Source organism: Strix aluco, chromosome 8 (assembly GCF_031877795.1).
Source record: "Strix aluco isolate bStrAlu1 chromosome 8, bStrAlu1.hap1, whole genome shotgun sequence".
Classification (NCBI taxonomy): domain Eukaryota; kingdom Metazoa; phylum Chordata; class Aves; order Strigiformes; family Strigidae; genus Strix; species Strix aluco.
This window is the reverse complement of record NC_133938.1, coordinates 8277536-8305036: the sequence shown is the minus strand read 5'-3', so window position 1 is coordinate 8305036 and position 27501 is coordinate 8277536. Positions and strand designations below refer to the sequence as shown.

The following is a 27501-nucleotide window of genomic DNA, read 5'->3' as shown; positions in this document are numbered from 1 at the left end:
TTATTTTTTAGAAACATTATTTGCAACCTCAAGTTTATTTGTTTTAGACTGAATAACTACCCACAGATAGCAATCTGCAGCATTTAAACCATTTTCTTCAAATGTAAAACTGTTTACGATAGTTTTATCTAGATGTTTAGCTAGAGGTAAGCTGGTGCAATTTGCTCAAAGGCTGCTAACACCAGAGGCAAACTTAGACCTGGATGGGGCATCTGTGTATCTGTATGGCCACGACCATGTCACTTGATATAATTCATCCCTTTGCCTCATCCAACCTGTCATTCAGAACAGCAGCCACAGGAAAACCATTTCCTCAGTTTCAGTTCAGTGCCACTTTGATTAAGAGCCCCCATATACCTGTCGCAGTTAGTCAAGTTAATTGTTTGTAATCCAACACATGGAATCAAGGATACAAAGAAAAACTCAGGGGAAACCTGCAGATCTCCACCAAGAATGCAGGAGCTGCCAGGGACCATAGTGGAAGAATGGGAGGCAGGGGGTCAACTAAGTAGAGCGGTAAGAAGACTGAACTCCTCCTGGTAAATGCTCACTTGTAAGTCTCAGCTAAAAGTAATAGGTGTCTTGTAGTTCTTAAAAGATAGCTGAGAAACACTGTTTAGATAAAGACAAAGAAATTAGAAAAGATTACATTCATAATACTGCCACCATAAGACAGTGTAGGAAAAGCAGGCAGAAGACAGAGCTACATCTCCCTTTCCACCTAACTGACAAATTAGAGAATCTGCCAATGGAGTCTTTAAATGATGCAGAAGGAAGCTGTCAAGTAACTGTGTCCTAGCAAAAAGTTTCCATCTGCTCCTCCTGGCCTACTGTAGCCATTCAGGAATGAGAATAATATCATCAGATAGCCTATAATTCATAGTCATTTAATAATATTAATCTCTCCTTGCATGTTCTTTATTACAGAGTATTTTGAATAGTCAGAATGTACTGTGTTATATTTTGAGTTATATTATCTTTAGTTAATCTCTGAACACACAAAACTGCAGTCTTTGAACTTCACGTTATTATACAGCACAACAGCATTATGTCCCTTCTGGCATGTTCTCCTTGGGTGACAAAGAAAAGGCCAGACTACTGGCCGAAAAAGAGCCTGCATTGCTGTATTACTAGATTATAAAACAGGGCTTCACGCTTGTCTGTTCAGCAGATGCAGTGAGTGTTGCTGAGAATACATTACCATCCTCAGATGGAGAGAACTGTTATACTGTGCCGTAAGTCCTCTGCCCAATAAAGAGATCCTGTCCTCACAACTGGGGAGCCCTAAGTAGATTTACTTGACTGAGGCAAAGATGTATGACAGAACCTTGTAAGGAAGGGAAATAGCACTTCAATCCGAAACAAACTGAAAGGGAACAAAGAGAATTAACTGAAGCACATCCTTCACATTACACTTAAGGAGACCAGATTCTCCTTTGAAAAAAGGTTAGATAAGACAAGCAAAGGCAAAAGTAACTTAGCAAAGAAATTTTCTCAGACTGCAGGTCTTATTTTGTCAATTATTTTTCTTATAAGTTGTACAACATAGCTATTTTATTCTAATTCTTCATAGTTTAAACTCCTGGAGTCTCCAGCAAATCCCTAGGATTTACTTTACCACAGTATTAAACTTTAATGGTAATTTTCTATCAGGTATAAAATCTGTAGGTGTCTGAAATCTCTGTAAGTATATAAGGCTTTAAAATAAAACCTGGGCATAGTCTTCTGGTATCTGCATTCATCAGTATTGTCATCATGGACATATTTCACATCGAACTAGTGAAAATGAATAGAATCAGTTACAGAGGACTGGGATTCTTAGGAGGAAGAGTTTGGAAACTTCCAGACCTTCTTGCTATTCTTAAGCTCAAAGGGTAAAGCCAACATTTTTCTTCATTTAGGTAAAGATGAAAACAGTATTAACGACAACAAACATCATGCAGATTGAGGTACATTTTCTTTAAAAACTGCAATTTCTAGGGGAAGGCACCTCTTTAGTAAGCAATAGTTACTCTTTGCATTGGGTAAACAACGAGCCCAACTTCCAGCTGTGACAAGCTTCAGAATCCACGGAGCTAGCAGTCAGCAGCTACCCTCATGCTACATTAGGTAGGAAAGCACAGATGCATTAAAACAGACATAGAAAAATATACAGTGAATTTGCCTGGAAAACCTGCATCATTCTTATGTTCAGACTTGCTGCCTAACAAGGACAGCCAACAAGAAAGGGAAGGTAACATGAAAAGATACAATAACTGTAAGTGAACTTTATAGAAGTCTTTCTTTAAATATTACAAATGTCATCAAGACACCTCTCATTCTGTTATGAGATCCTTATTTTAGAACAAAATTAGGATACATTTTGCCACTGAAAATTTCTACACTGTAAAGATCTAATAGCCAGATTCCCATCATCCAGGGGCCAAAAAAAGTTTCCAGCTATCCTAACGAAGAGCTTCATCAGCCTTGAGCAGTATTGTTATTGTGAAAACCCATAAAGAAGCGAATCTGAACTCTCAGTACAGTTTGCAACAAACAAAAATTCATTCAGATGACCAGCAGCAACTCCTATTAGCTCCTAAATATAACATGTCTCTGGTTGAACTTTGCTGAACTCATGTTTTGGATAAGTAACACAGAGGATATGCCAATAGCAGTGTCTTCTCCACAAATGAGAAGACTGCAAATAGTGTAACTTTAGCAAAATTCTGTTATGTGATAGCATGTGTAGAAATCTGTAGTTTTAATAGTTATGTTCTCTTGTTCTTCGATTTTTTTTAAATAAAAGCTTTTATATCATTGTCCCTAGCCTTCAGCAGCACTGATAATCAGGAAGACTTCTTATTTTTGCTATCAGCTCTGAATGCTCTATGGCCATTCTAAAAATCCTACAGGCAGCAGCAGGCAGGAGTTTTGAATTCCAGCTCCACTGGCCTAAAAAACAGGAAGAAAAAGAAGAGAACACAACTGTCATTTTGATTTTCACAGCCATGTATCCTGCAGCAAGGATTGGGCATGACCCTGAGAATCTAACCATACTGCAGAAAGTGTTGTGAATCTGAAATGTACTTAATTCACAGTCACCATGATCTGAAAAGAAACAGAAGAAATTATGTTGAGGCTACAAATCCCAGAGTTTGGGAGAATGCCCAGCATGGTACCAACACCACCTGCTGCCTCACATTCAGGTACTGTGCCCATACTGTCACCATTACCTATTCCAAAGGTCAAGCAGAACAAGGAAAATATTGATTATCACAGACAGCATTCTCATACAGCTTGGTCTAGGTCTAAAAATATACTAACATTGTGTTGTTATTTAGAAATCCAATTTGAGATAAAGCATCTGTAAAGTAATTGTCTCTTCAATTACTTTCTTCCTACAGTTTGACCAACAGACTGCTTGTCAAGTCTGTCTCCAAACTGCGAGTATTCATATTCAAGAAAACATGCAGAATAAAACACAAGCACTAGTTTAGCAGAGATTATGAGGTAAATTCTGAGCTATGCAAAGGTTCTGAAAGCACTGAGGAAAAATAAAATGCAAGCTTACTGCCATGGTCTTGAAAAAGCTTGTGGTAGATTGCATAAATAGGAAGGAAATAATTTATTGTTCGGGTTTTTTTACTTTTATTGCACAAGTTACCCCTGCTACAGAGGCTACCAGACAACATATCCTTTTAACCTTCCTAACACAATTCCTTGGCTAATGCACCATTAACTTTTTATTTTGGGTTAGAAGGCATAAGTGCATCTAAATACCTCATACTTCTTTAGATATACATAGCCAAACTGATTTACTCTAGAGAAAGTATGGCATAGGTGTCTCAGTTGAAGCTGAGACTGGAAAAAGTCTCATTCTTACATGCAGATATGTCAAAGGAAAATGATCACTAAAGATATCACATGGGGTCCCTACAAAAGGCTTGCTGGGACCGCAAAGAGCACTTTGCTTAAATACTCATATTGAGCAAACAGCAGGCAGCCCAAAGATAAGTAGAAACAAAAAAGTACATAAGGTGCTTAGCCCAAAACAAAGCTGTCAACTTACTGGCTGATCAAAGATGAAAAGATGATGAGAAATCTGCACTACCCAGTAATTCAAAAATGTAGATCCAGATAGAGATACAGTTACCAATCCAAGGTCAATGGATTGATCCCTTCCAAAATCTAGTGATGAACATCGAACTGAAGACAACACCTGGCAGACAGATACTGCTCTGGACAACAATTCCCCACTCCCAGTGGCTGATACTGTCTTATGAGTTTACAGGAAAAGAAAGTAAGTCAACTTGTGTTGACTTGTATTTGTTTTATATGTAATATTTGTTTCCAGTCTTTAACTTAAAAGCATAACTTCAAGCTTTACTTCAAGAATATTTATTTATTATCTCAATGTGGGCTATCTCCAAGGATATACCTTCTTGTCAGAGGCAAATGGCAATAGAATTTTTTGTAGCACTAGTGAAACCCAAAATGTCCAAGAAGGTGTATAAAGTTTTTCCTCACAAAAATAAAAAAGCAATTAATGCTCTGAACTCAGTAAACAAGAAAAAAATAGTATCCATTACTCTTTTTACTGTACTTATAATCTTTAACCTATTCACTATAATACTCAAGACCAGAAAGGAAAAAAAAATACTGAAAAACACAGTAGTACCAAATATGTTAACTGAAAATGTTTATTTAAAAACATTGTAAGAATCAGTGAATTTCATCTGATATACAGATTTATTCTTTAACAAGTATCTGGCATTTTGATAATATCAAAGATGTCACGTGATGCAACAGTTGCTATAGTAGCAATACTTCTTTAAATAAAAAACAGATCAAACAAAAGCATAAAACATATAAATTGTAAACAAAATAGGATGCATCACATACATCCCCAACTAGCAGAGAAAAGAGTAAATAATAGCTAGTCCTCACAGTTGCATCTGCAAAAAAGTAATCATATCAGCAAGTCTATTCTTCCTGGGAGATAAGAGATGGCTCAGAGAATTAGGTCTGCATATGAATAGTAGGAGATGCTGAAACACCAGTTGAAGAGTGCATAGGAATTCAAGTTCTAGGTCAGTAAAAGATTTTTTGGGGGTGTTCCTACCAAGCAAGAGGAAATTCTGTGTCTAGGGATTCTGAGGCAAAAAAAGAACTGAAGAGTTAAAGCAGGTCCCTGGTGTGGTACTACAGAACTTCAATGGGTAAAACTTTCTTTTGTAGGGTCCCACGTCTTTATGAAATCTGTAAGCAACTGATTTCCCAAAGACAAGGAGTGCATATGACCTCAAAAAATACTGAGTCCAAACAGGCAGACAATTGCAGGGTTTGGAATTGGTAGAAAATGTCAGGTAAGGGCAAAAGCTCATGATATTACCCACAAAACTGGGAAAAGATATTGGTGGTTGAAATCACTCACTAGTATTCTCTGGTACCACCCCAAAATGCTGTAAATATTTCCCATGCTACCAAATCCTGAAACAAATCAGCTTTTATACATCTCATTTTGTATTATATGTGAGGGAGGATAGAGAAAGTGGGATGAAAGGAAGGGAAAGGTTCACAGATATATCCATGTTTCAACAGCTGCCCCAGGTATAAGGCACTGATTTAACAAAAGCAGGCTATCTAGCTTGCATTTTCAAAAACCCTTCTTCGACAAAGTTTTCAAATGCAGAATGATTACATGCAAAATTCTTACCAAAAGATACTTCTGAACAACCTCAAGAAATAGCACCAGCCAAAGTATACTGATGCAGTTACTTATAACTGCTGCAGATCAAACTTTAATTTCCATGTATAATATTTCGGGTTTCATAGGGAAGGTATGAAACAGATTGACTTAACCCATAGTTACACTGATAAAGCAACAGCAGATCTGGCCTAAAGACTACATTGACCATCTCCCTCCTATGTAATAAAATCATATTTTATTGCAAAAACTGTTTTCAGTATAAGAACATTACTTCCTCCATGCTTTTTTTTTTCTTTATCCACACTGTATATTCTAGAATAAATAGTTTTTTCTGATTTAAGAGCACAAGATGTGGTTGACCGACAGCCAGATCATGATACCTAACCAGGAGTGAGCACTATGCCAATCAGGTGGTCGTTATCCTACAAAAACAGCATAATTAAAATTGGTTTAATGACAGCATAACCAGTCATGACAAAATAAATTTCTAAATTAAAAATAACTCACATTGAGGCAAGCTAAATACAACTAAAGCATCTGATATGTAGCAAACAATGAAATGATCCCAACCCATGACTATGTAGACTTCAGTGACTAATAAAGTTGAAATCTCTGTGAGTTAACAACTTCGTGTGTCTCTTCTTTAGAATGAACTGATTCACAGCTGAGAAACAGAAAAAGACTCAATAAATAATTATTCCTGATATAACAGAGAAGCAGGCTTATTTCAGCTTTCGCAGAAGGCCAAGGCTTTGTTTTAATTGTCCTAGGTTTCATACTCCTCAGTCCTGACTACCACGTTCAAAATGTTTGACCACAAAAGGCATCTCCTAAAAGTACCAAGTATGAAGTGCTATGGAAGCGTTTCAAGAGCATTGGCAAGGTCAAGTAAAAAACTGCTTTTTGTCTATGAAAATTGCCGCTTTCATGTCAAATTCCTAGCACTTTTAATGTCTTAATATGTTTGCTGATTAAACAAGAGCTTTCCAGACCTGTATTTAAAGAGATGTCTTTGCTGTATTTTGGAAGACATGAGCTTATCTGCTGTGATCCCATCAAGGCCAAAGGAAGACAGCTGTAGCTGTGATGCTGCACCTGAGCTAATAAGCTGTATCACGGACATTATTTCAGGTTCAGCGCTGAGGTAATACAGCTGTGCCTTCTAATTTGGATCAGCCTTTTATCTTATTCTCAGGTATTCTTCAAAAGCAATCAGCCTGATGAGCCTCAACATAGGACAGCTGTGGTACTATACCAAATTCAGAGATATTTTGATTTTTCGATATCTAAAGTGTGACTACTGTCAATTTGTTGTGGATGCACCTGTCCAAAGGAAAAAAAAAATATTTGATTATCACTGAATAAGTCTAGCATTCAGGAGATTTAAATTCAATTTCTGACTAAATCACTAGCATCTTTATGGTGGTAATGAATCCTTATCCATGGGAAACTAGGCCTTCCATGAGGGCTCCACAGAGCACAAAATCCTGTGGGGGAACACATCAGCAGCTTTGTCTCCATCTTTCTCTTCAAAACCCTGTATTTCACAAATGATTGGAAGAGAGGTAGTTGCACACTGCTACAACTGCTTGGGCTATCATGAGTGCGCTATGTGAAAACTGAGTGATGTAAGTTTACTGACAATTTCCATCCTGTGTATTATGCACCAAAATTAATGCATACTTCTTTGGGTTGAACTTCTGTTTTTTCCTGGATCTTGAATAAGTGTGATTTAAAGATACAGTTTTACCCTAGCTTCCTATTTACTTTGTGTTTGGAGGTAGGCATGTCTTCTGTCAGTCAATTTAAGTCAACATTACTTTCAGACATAGTTAATTTCTTCACTTTGGAATTAAAAATCTTCTTGACTACTACATATTAAAAATAATTTGGGCATTTTAGTACTACTTCTGGAATAATTTGTTCCCTGAGGTTGCTGAAATCAATTACACTATTAATTACTGACATAATCATAATTACTCATTGAAACAACTCCTTTAACTTCTTAGTTGAGAATAGCATCTTTACCTCACTTTCCAAAACAGTCAATTCCAGAAAGTAGTATTTTAAGCCACTGAGAATTTCTTCCACCCAAGCATTGCCCACTCACATTGCTGAATTTACTCTTTAGTTAAGAAACGCTTTAACATAATCTTGTATTTCATATCAAATAATTAGATCATTGCAGTGTTTTATTCACAAACTACTGTGGAGCAAAAGATTTAAATATTGTTTCAGTATTCCTGTTTTCCAACATGAAAATGTCAGCAAAGCAAACTTGATCTATTAACTCTCTTTCATCAGCAACGTAACAACAGGAATTCAACTACAGAGAACACTACTAACTATATACACCATATTCAGCAGTTTTTTAACTAAGCAAATGTTAAGTTGATACCATTTTTATAGGAATATGAAATGCAAAGTATTTCAAATATTCAGAACACGAGCCAAAATTCTACCTAAAAGAAGGCTTACATAGAGGAAGCTCTGAGATCAAATTACTGATTATTTGTACTGCTTAGAAATAAAGTAACCAGCAGACATACTGGTATTCTGTGTAGTCACAAAACATCTGTTATTCTGCAGTACTACAGACTTTGGGTATAGGTAAGTAGTACAGAGGGAAGTTTATCTCACAATCTTATTTTACATGGACAGTTCCCCTATAATAATGCCACTGCCTTTGGATTTGTGTGGGTTATTTGAGGAATTTTTCATTAATCAAGTGCATCATACTACCTCATCTGCACTATATATGCATGAAAACATGATAGTCACTTGATAGGTGTTACCCAGCTCTAAACTTTACTGTAATCACACAGTAACTTTGCTGTTTATTGCAAATGAAAACACATCAGTAGACCTGTAATGAATCCAGCTGGGCTTTCTTTGGAATGGATTCCTGCTGCTCTGCTCTGGTGATTCATGGGAACTGATGTTCCACTTGCTTTTGTGGAGACTGAAATTCAACACATTTTTCAAGGTGGTTATGAAACAACATGTAAAAGCAAAATCTTGCCAGTTTTCACTCGTGACTGTGAGATCCACTGCTAAGTAAATAGCTCTGTGAATTAGCAAGTCAATGAAATAGTTACATAGCTTATTTATTTGATAATAATAATTTAAGACAACCACTTTCTCCTCCCGCCCCCTTTTCTACACTTGATTTTTGCCACAATGAATCTATGAAATCAGCCAGTTAACCATACTGAGAGAACAGGGACACATACGTATATTAGAAAACATATGTATCAGACTATAAGTTTTAGTCTCTAACCTAAACTAACTTATGCTAAAATAGAACCCCATCATGAAAACCTTCACTATACACATATGTACATCAAACTCAATGCCAAGCATTTGCAGGATGAGGGCCCTAGATTTAATACCAAAGTCCACATCTCTGAATTTGCGCAGCCTGTGACAAAATTAAATTGAAGTCATTAGTATTATTTCAGTAGAGCAGTTTTCCAAACCATTCTGACATAAAAATAGTAAAAATGCTTCAAAAAGATGTTTAAAAATCTAAGGTTAAAAAATACAGCACTTCTTAAATGACAGCCTTGGCCTGTGTGGCAATGTCAAGAAAATGAGTTGTGGGGACAATGTGACAGGGAAGCTGAGATATGGGACACAGAGATGTGTATCCATAAGCAACTCTCGATTACTTGTAAATTGGTTTACCTCTATTATAGTTTAATTGTAGACACAGCTTGAGCCTAGAAGCACTTACTATCTCAGGTACAATGAATCTAAACATGGCAATTCTGCATCAAGGCTCTGCATGCCAACTACTTCTGGGGATTACTTGAGAAATCTAAGCTGGTTTCTATAGAATCATATAGTTCTGGAAAACGGCAGCATAATTAATCCTCCAGAAACAAGAGTGATGTAGCACGATGCATACACCGAGGTGGGTCTGCTGGAACCAGTCTGCATCCAGCAGCACCGCTGCTGAGCAGAAGCAGCACTGCTGGATCTGAGTGACATCAGCAGCAAATAGCTGTACCAAACTCCTCTCCAAGTCCTCTAGTACCTCATTCATCCAGGGGTTGGTACGTTCTGTTATCAGGGTATCCTAGGTCTTTATTTAAAAAAAAAAAAAAAAAAAACAAAAACAAAAAAAGTAAAGATGGCTATACAGTCATTTCATTCTATTACTTTTGTCCCTAAACAGGTGTTGCTGGAGGAAAGAGGAACAGGAGGAAGGAAAATCTCTGAGCGTAGACAAGTTGTCCATTTCTTCTGTGAAAGGTAATGGCTATTGGTATTAGGTGTCCCACTGGGAAAGCGGGCTTGTGCTGCAGATTTAAGTTTCCCAGTCCTGTTAGTGGCCCCATGTGGAGATCAAGCCTGTTACATTTTAAAAGAGGAAGCTGACTTTGAAAAGTATTTTAATGAGCTTTAAATCTATAGAGCTCAACTTCAAAAAACAGAAATGCTATGTAGGCCATACAAATGCATTCTGAGGTTGAGCTGGTTTTTTGCATGAGACTTCTGCCTACTAAGTACAGTGACAGCAACACTAAAGAAACTTGCAGAAACTTCTGTTTTACAAATTTCAGTATAAAACCTATTAAGATTCTCAATATGTCTCATTTCACTTTTTACAAATTCAAAAACCTTCTCTCACAAGCGCTAATAATTAATAGGGTGCTTTGAACTTCACTGAAAGAAAAAACGTTGGGAGGCTTGAGGTAAGTAACTTTCAAAAGCTTTGATTATTCGTCAAAGAAAAAACTGTTTGAAATATGGCTAGGAAATGGTAAACCATTAAGACATGGCAACCGGAACACCCAACACATTCCTGTTTCTTTCTTTTTCTGAAATTATATCTTCTGGCTGTATAAAGCCTTCATTAGTATTTCTCAGGTCTCCTTATATGGCAAATTATGTAATAGAAATATGATCAAAGCTGTAAGTACCAAAAATACATTAGCAGCCCTTCTTCAACAAATTCCTCTAGTGGGGATTGTTTCCACTAGATAACTAAAAAAGTTGGAAATTAGTTGAATATCAGCCTACTGGCAACAGAGTATAATTATTATTATACTTTTCTGCAGCAACTATAGTTAATTTTTATGTATCACTGCAATGAATATTTGAACCTAAGCAGTAAAAACTGAAGTAGTTAATGGTCTTAGTGCCTCAAATTTACTAACAAACCTATCTCTAACATCCCCTGGACTTCAAACTGCTTAAGCTAAAATGTACTGATGCTATCAGTAAGTTCTGGCAAACGTGTTTGTTGAACAAAACACGTTTTAGATTTGTTTACAAATACATCCTGCAGCATTTTATAAACAACCATAAATAGCTCTTTATGGTGTGTGAACATCTGCAAGGCTGGGCCCAGTACCCTTACAGATTTCCACTGACTTTTGAAATCTCTTTGTGTTCATAGGAGGATATAGTGGGCAGATCCCTTTCAGCATGAAGACTGCAATGGCTCTTCCCAAACACTGGAATTCAGCTAGCGGTGTGTATTAGCAAATAAGGTATATTGTTTATATACACTTGAAAATTCAAAAATAATTTAAGAAAGGACAGTTCAATTGAAGAAATTAAATTTGCCTGGTAGACCAGAAGTACCACTGATGTACAGTGTTATTTGAAAGACCAAGATTAAATAATATTGTAAAAGTAATTAGCTGATTTCTCCTATTTTAAATTTCCTCATGACAAAGCCGGTGAATAAGACGTTCCAGTTATCAAAAAGGCCTATATTTAAAGACAAATCAATTAGGTTGTCTTATGTCATTCAGCTTTTTATTTAATAGTTAGGGCCACCTAAAAGAAAGTACATTCCTGATACTAGAATGTGTTCACACCACATGTGATTAAATATTTTTAAAAGAATAACTATTCTATTTTGAAAAAATAATCAAAAGCTATCTTTCTTTCAAAATAGTCCAGCTCAGCACTATCATATTAAAATCAATTAGAAAACACTGCAGAATTTACACAGCTATTCTATCAGTCCCTCCACATGCAGATCTCTGAAACAATGATCTCAACACTAAGTATTTTAGAAATGTTAATTACTACCCAGACTTTGAGTGGGGGTTCAGCATTCCGCAGTGGTTTGAAGCTCACCTCCCTGAAGCCAGGTCAGCCCAGCTGTGAATGCTTTCAAAAATTCTCACCATTCTTAATATGAAATATGACTTAACATCGTTCTGCAAGGTATCTATCATGACATGTAAATAAACATGAAAAACTACACATTCAGCTGGCAAATCTGTTTGTTTCGATAACAAGGATCTTTGGTCTAAAGACATGTATTTATCTCCTGTCCAGTACTGTGAGTAAATGCCTTTTTTTTGCTTTCACTATGATTTCACTTACAATGACTCAATGAAATATCAGAAATACTAATATCCACAAAATGACTAGCAACTGTGGAATAACACATATTAGAACTGTCAATCCAGGCTAATATGCAGCTGCCTCAGATAGAAAACTATTACAGAACTGAGAGATAACCTGCACCCTTTGATCACTGAGGTCTCTGGAAGCAAGTCTTACGAAGGTAATATAGATGCCTAGAAGAATAAGAGCAATGTGGAGTGAAATTTTAGCTGGATCCATGTCTGAAAAGCTAAATACTTTCATCTGGTTCATGGGTCCAAAAATTAGCAGATATGGGCATTCTGTACTCACTTTGACCTATGCCTAAACCTTCCTTAGAGAAGCTAATAAGGTCCTCTTTGCTACAGAATTGGAAAAATAACACCGATCTGTTTTTGAAGAAACTTAACCAAACTGGCTGTCTTGCTATATCCTGTATCTTCCAAACGTTGAGGCATCAAGGTCAGCTGAGCAGAACAACTGCAAGTCAAACCAAGAAGCTCCTGAAAGAAACTTGTCTTAATCACTTTCACTCTCCTGCAGACTTCATTTGTGAAGATTTAAGTTGCTCTTAATTTGGATTCCCAGCTTGAGTCATGAAGGCTTCAGCCTGGAAACCCAAACAAGGAAGCATACAAATTTACAGTTTATTGCAGAAAGCTGATTTGAGTAGTTCCAAGAAACCAGCTAGAACTAAGGAGCCAATTGCAATGCAAAAATGATTGATTAACCCAGGGAAAAGTCAGTTGATTTGCAGCACTCTAACCAAACATCAGAACACAGAAACTATTTTAATGGATTAGACCAGATGTCTGCCTAGTCCAGAGGGGATAGCACCAGAATATGAACTCTGTAGCAGACAGATGTGAGATAATCTACCCTCCATATTAAGTCTCAATCTCATTTGAAACACACAGATTGTCTTAAACCATGATATAGAAAATAATGCTGAGCATAACAGTATAACAAAAGCTGATGGTAGTCCCTCTTCTGAAGGTCTTTGTGCAATTGTGTCCTAATCCCCAAATAAAAAGAAAGTTTAAAAATTTGCAAAAACTACTACAGAAACAAAAACCTTTTACCTGGAGAAGGAATGGAAATACGAGAAGATTTGTATATACAGAAACAATAAGTATAATTACCAGTGCAAGAAAGATTAACAGATTTACTTTCCTATAACAGAAGAATGAGGAGATACTAATAAAACTGAAATGAAAAATTCTTACATTATAAAAAGGTATGCTTTCCGTAAAGTATAATTAATATAGAAAACCTCTTGACACAGTATATTTTCAAAGCTAAGAGTTTATAAGAGTTGTAAGCATCTCGGATGTATATAATTCAGTATCAGGTAATATTTAGGAGGAAACTGAATTTTTAGAATCACCTTTCTGTGAGTGCACATTATAATTTTTTCTGACAACTTTCCCTGACACTGACTCTTGTCAAACACAGGTTACTGAATTAAACCAGTAAATAACGGTCCATAACAGTAATCTGTGTTGCTATAAAGCATGGATAAGTTACCTTTAATTTCTCCGTAACTCAGTTTTCTCATTTGAAAATTACCATCAATCAATATTTCCAGATGGGAAGGTAAGAGTTAGCACTTGTGTCTTCTGATGCAGGAGTAAAAACATGACGTTGCTGTAAAAACAGAACATCAAGTATAATATAGTCATACAGGCTAAATCAATTTACATGGTTTGAACAATGTTCAGCCCTTCTGTAATGGCTTTATTCTCCTTGCATCCATACATAAAAATTTAAATTTGTGCAAAATGCAGGTTCCAGAGCTAGATTCCTGTATCTCCTAAAGACTGGTCCAGATCTGACATAACAGGAAGACATATTAAGCAGTCAGGATGCACCAAGAACAAGAATGTTCCCCAATTATGTTACCTGCACATCAACAGTGTCAGTGTCACCTGGTACTAAGGTGACAAACAGGTTCTTTTGGGGATCTGCCAAAAATCCCTACAAGAACCTGTCCATCCCCTTAGCATCAGGTGACAGTCAGACATCAAAGTTTAGGGGGAAAAAGGCAAAAAAGAAAGCTAAACTAGCCCACCTTCTTTCTCCACAGCCTACTTTCCATGTCCTTTCTTAAAAATAGGCCAAGATCACAAGTTTGCTTCCCAAGCCCCACTGATCTCTGAAAGTTTTGGGCCTTCTTCCTATGTTTGTGGTTCTTTGCATTTTTGATTCCTCATCTGGTTTCTCAAAAAAAGAAGGACCCACAAACTAAGACTTGCAAAATAGCCAGACAGGCATTGCAAAAGCTTAAGTGGACGTGTATCAGGAACATGCAACAAAACATTATTTCAGCACAAGCTCAAACATATTTATGAGTAAATCACTGATTAGTTACCTGCAATGGTTAGATGTGGAAAAGGTTCTGGACAAGGTTAAAATTAAAAAACAAATACTGTAAGGCTGTAGATTTAAATAATATAGCAGGGAACACAGTGTAAAAGAAAATTTACGCATTAATCTGGAAATAGTAGGAAAGTTACATTATATGTTACAGTTACTGACAACAGCATAGACATAGGTAGATGAAGTAGGTAGGAAAGCTGACAAAGTCAAACGGCTACTGAAGATTTGTTTCCTGTTTCACAGCACTGTGTTTAGTAGTGTTGCACAACACAGTGGATGAAAATAATCACCTGCCTCATGGACAAGTTTAATGTCTAATAAACTTTACAGTGTGGTTTCAAGGGTTCATAAACAGCATGGCTGAACACAGGGAATTCAAGAACCTTATGGCCAATCCATTTAGATGTAGCCTTTGTAGAATTCTTTCCCAGAGCACAACAGCATTTCACATATTTATCACTTTTTTTCACCTTAAGTGAACCAAATATCCAATATCAGTTCTATGGATAATGCATCTTCATTTGAAGCCACTTCTGAGGCTGAAAAGCACATGCACAGCAGCTAACACAGCAGGCTAGAAAAATGAAATTTTGGTCCAGGAACCCAGATAATTTATGTATGATGCTGTGGGTTATTAAATATTCATAAAAACTGTTTCAACCTCCAAATGTTAATATCTCTCATTTTCATAACTTATTTGGGGGCTTTTGTTTTCATGTGGGTTGGAAAAGACCGTAACTGTGGTTTCTTACAATAGGGAAGACCCCTGTACCTAGAGGATCCTTATCATTCATGAGGAAACACAAAACTTTAGTTTCACCGACAAACTTACCTTCACATACACAGTTAGAGCCATTGTTAATACATCCTGAATAGGAAGAATAACATTTGGCACTTTCCTTAAAGAGACCCTGACAGAATAAGCTAGGTGGGATGTAAGGTGCACAGCATGCTGCCCCTCTGCAGCCTCTGGGTACCTGACACCTCCCGGGACAGGTCAAGCAGCAGCTGCAGGTCAGCCCCCAAGCTATCAGCCTTGTGGTGCAGTTTCAATTCCAACCCCATGTCTTCACTTATTATTTTTTCATTCTAAATAAAGCAGGTCGTGATTTCTTGTGTGAGGGGGACTCCTGTGCACCACCGTTTTGCTCTGCTCTTCACCACTGCCACCTTTGCCCCCTGTGCGGAGAGGATGGTGCACACTGCAGGCTACCCCACCATCTGCTTCTTCCTCTGCACAACCGGGGCTCTCCGCTACCCGCCCCCCCCCCCCCCCATTTTGTTTGCTGGGTGAGCCGGGCTCTCGCTCTCTCACCTTCTGCCCCACAACGGGGCAATCCCCCCTCAGACGGGGCTGCAGAGCCAGCGGGCTCTTCCCCCTCACCCTGCCTGAAGGGGCACTCCCCACGACCACCTCTCTCTCCCCCGGGAAGATGCTCCTCATCCGCCAAGGGAAGGTGCCTTGCCCTCCTCCACAGCTCCCTGGGCAGGGGCCTCTGCCCCGGCCCCTTCACCACCTCAGTGCCCTCGGCCAGGAGGCGCTTCCCTCCCCTTCCCCTGCGAGAAGGGCTCCGTCTCCCGCACTCCGCTGCGAGGCAGGCCCCCTCTACTGCCAGAAGCCCCTGGAGATGGGGGGCTCTTCCCCTCTCCCCCCGCCCAGGCGACTGCGGCTGGCACTGACCCGTCTCTGCCGTCCTGCTCCTCTCCGCCATATTTGTTGTCATCCCCCCCCTACCCCCCCACACGGAGCGAGACGCTGCCTGGGCGTCGCCATGGCAACACACGTCACCGCCAGGGGAGTCCCGCACCCCCCCGCTCCCCGCCGGCAGCCCGCCATGGCGGCGCGGGGACGGGCGGGCGGCGGCAGCGCTGCGCTGGCGGACGGTGCCCGGGGAAGCCGCCCCGGGGAGCTCGGCCGGGGGCAGAGTGTCCGCTCCCGCGGTCGCCCAGGCCGGCGGCCGCCCCGGTGCTGGCGGGCGGGCGGGGCGGCCGTGCGTGAGGGGAACCGGCGGTGCGTGAGAGGCGGGAGCGGCCGTGCGTGAGGAGAGTCCCGCCGGCCCCGCAGTGCCTCTCGCTGCTGGTGTTTAACAAGCGCTGCTCGCCCAGGAAAGGAGGGGCTCGTTACCTTCTCCCTGGTGACTGCCTCTACCTCGGCAATTACCGTAACAGCGCCCCGGAGGAGGCGGGCAGTAGCCGGGTACCTGAGCCCCCACCCGGGCCTCGCTCCCCGCCCGCGGGGAGCCGGGTCTGGCGCTGTGGCAGTCTCGGGGCTCTGAGGAGGAACGGCTCGTTGTGGAGGTGCATGTCCCCTTCCACCCAGATCAGGGAGCAGTTACAGCCTTGTAACCCGGAGGGGAGTGGGGGGCAGAGGGGCCTGCGGCCCCGGCGGGGAAGGGATCGCGTCCCTCCTGCCCTGGTGTCCAGCCTGGTGCTCTGAGGTGGAGCCCTTGGGGCAGACACGGCAAATTTATGTGTGTGTGTGACAACCCCACCCTGCCCCAAAACTCAGCAGGTGAGTCTGATCAGGTGGCAGTTATGTCAACTTTATTTTTTTTTTTTTTAATTTCTTAAGGCAGCCCAGTGGGTAGCTTCATTATTTGTGTGAGTGTTGCCCGTCTGTCTCCTTCTTCCAGACCTAGCAGGTGAGCCTGACCATATGGCAAATACAGAGATGCTTCCTGGGGACGGGAGGGTTTCTGTGTGCATGCATTTGCAGGCCCACTGGGTGACACTCACCATGTGACAAATACAGCAGTGAAATCTTTGGTGCAAAGGGGCTAATTATGTGTGTGTGTTTCCCAAGAGACCCTGCAGGTTGGGTCTGATCACGCATGTCTCACTAATGCAAGACTGAGAAGCTTCATTGTACATCCTCAACGCAGACAAACTCCAAGCTCGCAGAAGCGAGGCTAGCCATGGGACAAGCACAGTGTTACAAGCATCAAGGCCTAGAATCATGTCTATTTGCACATACAGGCAGACATGGAGGTGAATGCACCCCAAACTAGGTGGATGTTAAAACTGAAACAAGGAGTATGGATGCGATGCTAGGCAATGGAAATGGTTGGGATTGTGTTTATGGCTACATACATGCTTACGTGTTTGCTTCATTATAGCTAGTAAATCAATGCAACCACTTCCTAGTGACCAATGATTAGTTAGTGAAACACCCCAAGCTTAAAAATCAAGGCAGGTAAAATTGTATCTTTCTCCAGCTAAAGTTCTGTTCTTTAACATCAATTTACCCCTTTGTCTTCCTATCTGGTATGTTCCTTTTCTGCTCCAGTTCCACTCCTCTTAACAAGACTCACATGGATAATACCTGCAGGTTCTACATGCTTAGATTTTTCTGTAGGTTCAGTCACTTCCTTTCTCCCTGGCTTTTGTGGCCTTGTTCATTCTTCTTTCAGTTCATAGTTCTCTGGTTATTTTTGCAGCATCTATTTTTGTGGTTTCTCTTCCTTTGCTGTTTCTTTCTTTGTCAGTGGCACTTAGGCCTGTTCCCTTCATCTAACTTCTCTTCACTCTGAGTATCTTACTTTAGTATTATATAAGCTAATTTAATATTACTTTAGCCACGTTCCTGTGCCAGTGACTTGAAATACCTGTCTAAAGTGGTGTACCAAGGGGGCTTTGAGATGGGATGAGAAGATACACCCTTTCACAGAAGAATATTGGAGTGTGGATACTGTTCTTAGCAAGGGCCATCTATATCCAAACTCTGGAAAATATTTTCTAGACTTTTCCTCTGCAGTCTTCATAAACTATAGGTGGTCACTAGCGTACTACAAAGGCTGATTTGTCTCACTGCTGACAGTGAACTACAGCAAGTACACACACCCCCTTCACATCTCTCCCTTACACTCTTTCTCCAGGCTAGCACATCACCCAGGCCTGTGCTCTTCCCTGTTTGCTGCTGGGCAAATGATCCTGGCACATACCTCTTCAGAATATGCTGCATGTAATCTGATCTTTTTCTTCTGTCCATTCAGATCTCATGGCTGACTGTTTATATTAAATGTTCTTGCACATCCATTGAGAAACATCATAGGCACCAATTCAGGCTTAACACAGACAAAAACATTCTCTCCTGGAACCTCTCCATGTATGTGCATTACAGTACCTGTCTGTCTGTTTCTCTAACCTGATTGTTTGTTTCCCTCTATACTTGTCTAGTCTGTTGTCAACTCTGCCCGTCTCTTTCTCTATGAAAAGCTGACCATATCAGTAGCTAGGACCCTTTTTTTGCTTCTGGCCATCCTTTATCCTGCCACAACCCCTTTCTTTTGGGTTCCCTAATAGCCATGTTCCATCCCAGCCCTCCTTCAAATAATTTCTCATATTACTTACCTCTTCATTCCTTTATCTAAACTTTCTTTTCTCTTTTTTCTTTTTTCTTTTTTTTTTTTTTTTTTGAGGTCTTAGACAGCTCTGTCCAACTCTGCAGCTCAAGTCTGGTTTCTTATCATGTCCCCATGTCCCCTTATTCCCTTTGTTCTACTTGCTATTCCAGCTTTAGTGTCCCCTCATTCATATTTCATTCCTATCTATTAATACTCATATAGCATTTTTCATCTGTAAATTTCTAAGAACTAAGTGCCTGTGGAGAAACCTTCCATATCAGTTCTTCTTTATTCACATTTCTCTGAGAGACTTACTTCTATGGTGACCACAAATACTAATCGAAAGGCCTTTTGCATCTAACTGCCATGCTGTTAACTCAGATACCTGCAAGAAGGTCTATTGAAATCCAAGACATCTGGGGGAAAGTGCTTTTTCCAGTCAAATTAGCTCTTCTGAGTTAACACACTTGAAAAACCTAGAAATGCCACACTCATTTTTTTTATAATCTGGGTTCAATGCTATATTATAGTCACCTCACCAAGCTGAAATGGTGTTAAATATAGATGATATGCAGTCTTTCCAAAAACAGTAAGATAATTTGACAAGAGAGAACTGGAAAGTTCATATAGAAAGTTCTTTTGAAAACAGAAAACTGAATGGTGTAACTTGAAGAATAAGGGCTGAAGAATGAGGGAAATAGTATTCAGGAAAAGCAATTGCTCATATTTATTTATGCATTTTTAAAGCACCTGAAAATATGCTGGGGTGCTCATTAGTACAAAGATATCTTTGGTCCCTGCCCTTCCAAAGCTAATAATCTAATTTGGGGCATCACAAAACAACAAAGAATAACAAAACACCGTTGCGAAACACTGCTGCCCTGGTTATCTTCATAATCATTGTTTCAGCCATATTCTTTATATCAGTGTATCCCCCCCTCCTTCAGCATCTTAGCTAGCAAAAGCTACTTCACTTTTGTGGCTCTTTACAGCTTATTCCCACCCTATCATCTTTTAATATCCTATAGAGAAATCAACGTCTTCCCCCTACACATTTCATTCAGTAATAACTCTCTACTTGTTACATTTTTCAAACCAGCACCTTCATGCTTTCCCTCGCTGCTGCTTCTCACTCCCACTCACCTAATTTTCCTCCTTCAAATCCCTCCCTAAAAACCTCCTATGCTGTGATGTCTACTGAAGAAATGATAATGAATAGTCAGCTGTGTGCCAAGATTACTGTCTATCATGGTGACTAGTGCTGTCTTATTCTGATCTGTCTCTTCTTGTGTTGGACTGAAAGTGAGTTGAAGCAGGCCGCCTCTTTTTGCTGTATTAGTTATCAGTTCTGAAGTGGACTCTTAAAATCCATTATATAAACAAATGAAAGTAAATTGAGGCAATGGAAATAAAAATGGAAATGCTGGCCAAAACCAGGAAGATTAGGCAATAATTCAGTTATGATTCACCAGTTTAGGTAAATTTACATAAAAATTAATGTGATGGACAAGTCCATTACAAATATTGAGAAAGAAATTATTTTTCTAAATACAGATTTGTGCCATTTTTCTATTTATTTATAATCTATAAGGACTTGAGGAGTACATTTTACTTTTTTATCTGTGCTTATATTTGAAACGTTAGATGTTCAATTTTTTGTTTTTTTATCTTTTATCTGCAGCCCACAAGACTGTGTGGTGACTAAAGAACGTGAGAAAGCACAATACCACAGGAGCAATGACTGAAAGGAAGAAAGATTTCTGATCACCTTTTTTCTTCTTTAACATGAGTATAATTCAAATATGTTGAAGATAGAATGATTTGCATCGCACATTCAATACTTTCGATTCAACTAGAGGTGGCTGCTGTCAATACATATCTGTTGAAACCCCAAAGATCCTCCAAGAAAATCAATAAAAATCCAATTTTACAATCCTGATATTTTCAGAATATTTAAAAAATTGGCAAAAAACACCCCTTTTTATACATTACAAAAAAACCAGTAAGGTGCACTATTGATTTTTCGCAAATCGTTTTTAAGTGACTGTTAAGGCTGGATGAGAATGAGAAGATAGAGTATTAACATGAGTTTTGCCTGTGTTTCACATATATGGTATGGTGTATGGTATAGTTCTTCAAAGTGGGGACTTAAAAATCCAGGTGTAATTGTGTAGAAATCATATAATTACCTTTTTTTATCACTTTCCCTGTGTAGAATAAATAGCGCATGCATTCAAGTTTATGTCAGTGCTCCAACTTTGACTACGGTCAGAGAAAAGGCCATGACAATGTTTCTGCTACAAACAGGCCATCAATGTTGGCTGTGCAAGCAGAGTAGGTACAATCCAAATTAAAAATAAGAAAGAAAAAATAAGAAAAAAAATGTCTGGCCAGAGTTTTTAGCCAGGATGTTATGATCTGGTGGATTCAGACAGAAAATTAAATCAGATAAATAAAAAAAGAGAGCCAAAATGAAAAACGAAAGCCTAGACTGAGGTAGCAAAATTGAAGTGAAATTTAAACATGCATACATAGTGGAGGAATGCTATAATCTTATTATGGTAACCTTGATCCACTCTTTCTCTTCTTCCAGCATTTATTGCTCTCATTAGTTATGTAATATCTAAAAGCAAATTGTAAATTTCTTGTGTCAGGACAGTATTTTTAATGTATTCTGAACATGCCTAGTATAACTTCAAACGTTCTACACAAAAATAATATTACCTCTTGGGTTTTTCTGTATTACTTCTAAGCATAGGAAGAATTATAATGCAGCAAGTCTAGAAAGGTCAAGCTGTGTCTCCTCTCATTCTGTGCATGACTTCAGAAATAATCAAAAAGTTACGCTGAGATAACTGATATGAAACCTGAGACACCGTGATCACAAAACTTGGATCAATTTGTGCCCATGCAGGCGAAGCATCATCTCATTTCAATCCTGAAAATATGTTTTTTAATTTTACGTTTTATGGATATTTTGAACTGTTTGTTCCTAACGATTGTCCTCACGGATGTGCATCAATATTGTGTAATTACACAGAGAAACCGTCAGCCTGAAGGAACCCAATCTGCAAATTACAACCATACTGAGTACGGAAGGTGAGCAATTTGTGACTTCAGGATTTTGAATGCTACTTTGCTTTTCCACTCTTCCACAAGCGCTTTTGAGCTTGTAAAAGCAGGGGACCGCCAATGTATAGCACTTTCTCTGACACACTTCCTTCCTCTTTTACAGTTCCTATAAGCAGGGCAGAGCTTTGATGAGGGTTGGTGGCCAGTGTGCATTTATGCCCTGCATTTGACTAGGAAAGGAAAGAAAGGTCAGTGCCAGCTACCTGGGTGCAGAATGGAAAAAGAAATGTTACCCAAGGGCAGGAGTAAACCCTTGCTATTACAAAACCAATATTTTTAAATTATTTTCAGGAAATAAAGAACCTTCATTTTTAAGTTCCCATCAGAAAGGTGTACGCACATACACGATAAAAGTGCACTTTATCTGGGAAAGATGAAAAGCCAAGTCAGTTCTCCTGGGATTTGAACATGTGGATCAAGACAGTTGAGGAATTTCAAACCTGAAGTACAGTGCTAAGCTAGAATCCTGTGCCACTCAGAGGCAGGTAGAGGGGGCCCAGAGAACTCTTCTATGCTGGAATCCTGCCATTCCCTGGAAGCCCTCAGTGGTGAAAGCACTTTCAAGTAGTTTCTAATCATGTAGCTGCAAAATACGGTCTGTTACTTTGAGGATGTTTCCAAGGGGTCTGCGTGATCCTGATACAGTCCTGGTGGCAGTGATTACTACACCTATGCCTAGAAATTAAAATATATGCCCATGTGATGTTTTCATATATTTATTGAAATATTTAGATTTAGAATTTAGAATGATTTAGAAAAATTCGATACTTAAAATCTAAGTATTAGCTTTTCATTAGTATTTCTGTATTATTATGGACATTTTCTAGACTCTGTCCTGTACTTATATATACAAATGCATTTTATGCATTGCATTTTAATATTCTATAAACACTACAATTCTCCTCTATCTTTTAACCCTTTTTAGCATCTACCCTGTTAAAATTCTTTTGATGTGGCTAATGAACATCTGGAAAAATGAGAGAGGTAGAATCAGAACTTAATTTGGGAGGAAGTAAACAATTGTTCGCTGTTTTGAAACTGATTATTGGGTCCCCAACTGAAATTTAATTCTTTAGAGGAAAGGAGAGTTCATAATGGATTTATGAACCATGTTAAGTTCCGTATTTTTTAAGTAAATTCATTATTTGTTTTTAGTTACAATTTCTCAAGGCTCCAGTGGCACAAAAAAAGGAGCAGCAAGTCATTGAGAGACAATCACTACATGTAGCAGCTAGGAGAGAGGAGGTAAACTGAAATTGCAGGAATTTACTTTAGACTGCAATAAGATTATGTTATCTAACACATGGCAACTAATACACAATAAAATCCCAGTGCAGAAAGGCCATTTTTAGTTTTCACATTTGTTAGCAGATCATGGTAAACAGTTGTCTTCCCCGGGATTTTTTTCACATGCTAAGTGGCAAGGAACCATCTTTTTCTCCTATCATATACAAGGCCTACAAGTGCTCAGATAGGAATAAAATAGATATATGCCAATGTAAGCCACGTGGACTAAAACTTATCTTTTATTTTTCCTTTTAAAAGAATCCAAGGAATGAATTCAAAGGCTGCAAGTAGATTGCCTTTGGTGCTTCAGTTCATGTGTGGGCTTGAGTTCAGTGCACTAGATGGCTTGAGACTGTCAGCCATCAAGGTCCTAGTTCTCACGCCTTTTGGCTTTGCACTGTACTTCTGCAGGAACACTGTTGGCTTGCCAGTTATTCCATAACCCATGCAGTGCCACCAAAAGAAGTCCTTGTAGTGCAAAATAGTATGAACGCTGGCCTTTAATAATAGTACAATAAGGAAAAATCAAGCCCATAGCAGCACTCCAAACACCTTAGAAAGGGGGTAATAGCAAGCCAGGGCCGTTCTCTCTGGAATCCAGGGTATAGAATAAAACAAAATATGGAGCCTACCAAGGCCAGCCACCTTCCCTAGAGAGTATAGGAAATAGCGTTGGTTGGTGAATCTAGTCCTAGGTACTATCTGCTATGGCAAAATAATGTGAACTCAGGCAAAGAAGGTCACTATACCTCTAAGGACAACATTGTAACGGGTGATGGTTAGCAAGATGGTGGGGAATTAGTGCCACCCATGCAAACTCCAGCTTGACCATCTTGAGATAGCAGAGATCTAGCTTTAGTGTCATTAGAGAATCAATACATTAGAGAATCAATACTACATTCATAATAGTATTTTAAAATTGCTATTTTACGTGTTTGAAGACATAAAACACACAGCATCTTTAATTTCTATGTGTTTTGGCCAAGTAATATAAAATTCTAGGTATTCGTGAACACTGCATTTCCTGAACCATTGTTTCCCTTGTTACAACTAGCAATGCTGAGAAGTGGATATTCAGTAAGGCATAATCACACCCAATTATCTGTCCCCAACCTTGAATACAGAGTCTGTAGAAAAAATTACATGAATTTTTTTAAGTTTGTACCCATAACATCTTCTTCGGAATCTAGAGCTTCAGGGGCCCTCAAATCATGCAAACTTTCACCCCTCTCTGCAAGAGTTAGTGGTCCTCTAGAAGAAAAAAATCCATTAAATTAAGATCTTAAGGAAATGAACAGGTATATATGTATTTGATCAGAAACTGCAGAAAACATTTAATGTAATCACTACCTTGTCGTGGTTTAACCCCAGCCAGCAATTAAGCACTATGCAGCTGCTCGCTCACTCCCCCTCGCAGTGGGATGGGGGACAGAATCGGGGGGAAAAAAAAGTAAAACTCATGGGTTGAGATAAAGACAGTTTAATAGGACAGAAAAGGAAAGGAAAATAATAATAGAAAACAAGCAATGCACAATACAATTGCTCACCACCCACTGACCAATGCCCAGCCAATCCCTGAGCCACGGTGCCCCCCGGCCAGCTCCCCCCAGTTTATATACTGGCATGAAGTCATATGGTACGGAAATCCCCTTTGGCTCGTTTGGGTCAGCTGTCCTGGCTGTGTCCCCTCCCAGCTGCTTGTGCACCCCCAGCCTCCTCTGGCAGGGCAGTACAAGAAGGCGAAGAGTCCTTGACTTAGTATAAACGCTGCTTAGCAACAACTAAAACATCGGTGTGTTATCAACATTATTCTCATCCTAAATCCAAAACACAGCACTACACCAGCTACTAGGAAGAAAACTAACTTTATTTCAGCCAAAACCAGGACATACCTAATCCATCTTGAAATCGAGGACAATTTCAAAATTAAGACATTAAGATGAAATTAGAATGTCTTGAAGTTTGGATGAAGGAAGTACACAGTAAAAAATATAGTTACATACGATGTTTATCTTCTAAATGAAGATTGGGTGAAGCACAGATGGGCTACTGTATTTCTTAATCCTCTGACCCATAAGGACTGGCAGTGAGACAGTGTTCCCATTAATACATCTCTCACTCCTTCTACTTTTTTACATGGCACTGAAATAATACATTTGGGAACTCATTGACTCACTTAGGATGGTGGCTGCTGTACCAGAGAAAGGAAGCTGATTTCCTTTTCATATTTTGAGCACACACAAAAGTGGTGGCAACTTAGGAACCAGCTCTTAGAAATAGCACCTGGAATATAAAAGCACTTAGAATCTTACCTGACAGAAAGTGATGTTCCATTATACAGGAGAACTGAAGTTCAAGTATACTGAGTGTCTGATGAAGGAGTGGGCACAGCACTGTTTAGAACAGCTTACCTTGCCTGTTCCTGAAACTGTGCCAAAATTAAAATGGGTGGCAGAGTTGCTCACAAACCAGATGCAATATCTGCAACTTGACAGTGCCTATAGAGGAGGGCTTACAAGTAAACTCCATCTTTGCTTAAAATTGTGTACTGGAAACTGCAGGATTGGACACTAGAGTGGTAACCCCATCAGCCACCTTAAGTGATACCATCCTGATGGGGTTGTACATGACTTAGCATCACTTGAGAAGCCCACTGGAGAGCAAGGAACTGATCTGGTTTCCCAAGTTTCAAGTTTACCTATCAGGACCTTCTTCCCATAGAGTAAGCAAGAACTTCTAAAGGGAACCAGTGCAACCAGTCAGTGAACCAGAATGTGACAGAAATGTTGGTAAAGTGTCCCAGTATAGCACTGCACTCTTACAGAGATTTACACAATAGGCAGGATTTAAAACAAACACAAGAATGGATGCTATTTAATTAGGACCTTCACAGAAAAACATCTGGTATAATTGGTTGAGGGGAAGTCTTTACTCAGGCAACATTTATTGGGATATAAACAATGTCCAATTGTAAAAGCTAATTAAACAGCAGGGCTAAGGTAACAGAGAGTTTTGCCTGCATGACTAGGATATAAGGTTTATAATCCATGCTGTTATGGGACAACAACAGCAAGAACACATAATTGTGTATCCAAAAAGTCAATTATGTCCTTCTTTTAGTAATAACATGCTCCAGAGGTCAGAGAATACTTTTTCTTTAAGTAACATAGACAGTTTGCTATAGAGATTGAAGCTTGATTACTGCTCAGCGTTCGTTAGGAAACTGAAAGCAGCAAAACCAGCCTGATGGATATTCCACCCTATTCGGCAGTACATTATTAGCCCATCACTGTAAAGCTCTAGGCACCTGCATGCCCTTTGCTTTCAGAGTAACTTCTCTGATTTTGAGCCATCTGGCCTATAACAGTTTCCAAGAAACTTGTATTGTTGACCATTTATTATTTCAAAATGTCCTTTTAAAGAAAGTTCTTTTACAAATGATAGGGATATTTATACATATATTTTGTTGAACTAACGGAAATTAAATGGCAGATACACACACATCCATGTAGCTACAAATTCAGTGACAAATGCATCTTACAGAGCTTCTTCAGACCTTTTGCAATGGACAGCAGCCTGGGTTTTCCTAACCCCCCAGATTGCCTCCAGGTTATTCACAGGAAAGCCTCAAGCTTCTGCAGCATCTCTGGTTTTGTTTCTACTTGGCAGCACCACACCTGCCATTACAATCCATTCAAATGCAGTCTTCATAACAAAGAAAATTCTGCTTTATTAACTTTCTTCTTGCTTATCATCTTTGTACTGGTGGAATGACGTACCTCTGCAAACTGTAGGGAAAATAAGAGGTTTAGAGGCCAGGTATATAGTACCTATTCTGTGAAGAGAGAGCAGTATTTTCCCTTGAATGTCACTCTGTGCAGTGGTATAATCCATGGGATTGAGAAGTGCCCTTTGTCATATGATATGAACAGCTAATACTAAAGAATCACAAGAAGTCCTCTTCCAAACAATGATGTCCATGAGAGCTTTACTGTCTTTCATGTGAAAACTATTAAGACATCTTTATTTTTTAAAAAATAGTTATCTTGACACAGTATAGACTAAAGTGCATTTGCTGTACTTTCCAACTACGGCCATCAAACAACTTGAATTCTGTGAGAATGCTGCAGTGGTACACAAATGCACTGAAATCTGAAGCTAGTTAATAGCCTTTTAAAGTGCACATAATTTTCTCACAAACCAAATATCTGCAGCAATCCAAGTGGAAAAACTAACTTTAAAAACTTTTAATGCTTTTTAAATTCATAGCCTCTAGCAATATATTATAATGAACAGTAGGTATAAAACTATACT

The 27501-nt window shown here is 39.1% G+C and overlaps 1 protein-coding gene across 1 annotated transcript in view; it reads right to left on the bottom strand.

Annotated features, from left to right (window-relative positions):
- Positions 1-16133, bottom strand: part of LOC141926403 (BEN domain-containing protein 5) — a 971122-nt gene extending 954989 nt beyond the window's left edge. Inside the window, exons 1-2 of the mRNA XM_074832076.1 lie at positions 16107-16133; positions 13574-13693 (exon numbers count right to left, since the gene is read on the bottom strand). Coding sequence (XP_074688177.1) covers positions 13574-13604 — 31 coding nt within the window. The 5' untranslated portion in view covers positions 13605-13693; positions 16107-16133. The remainder of the gene's footprint in view (positions 1-13573; positions 13694-16106) is intronic.
- Positions 16134-27501: the final 11368 nt, after the last annotated feature.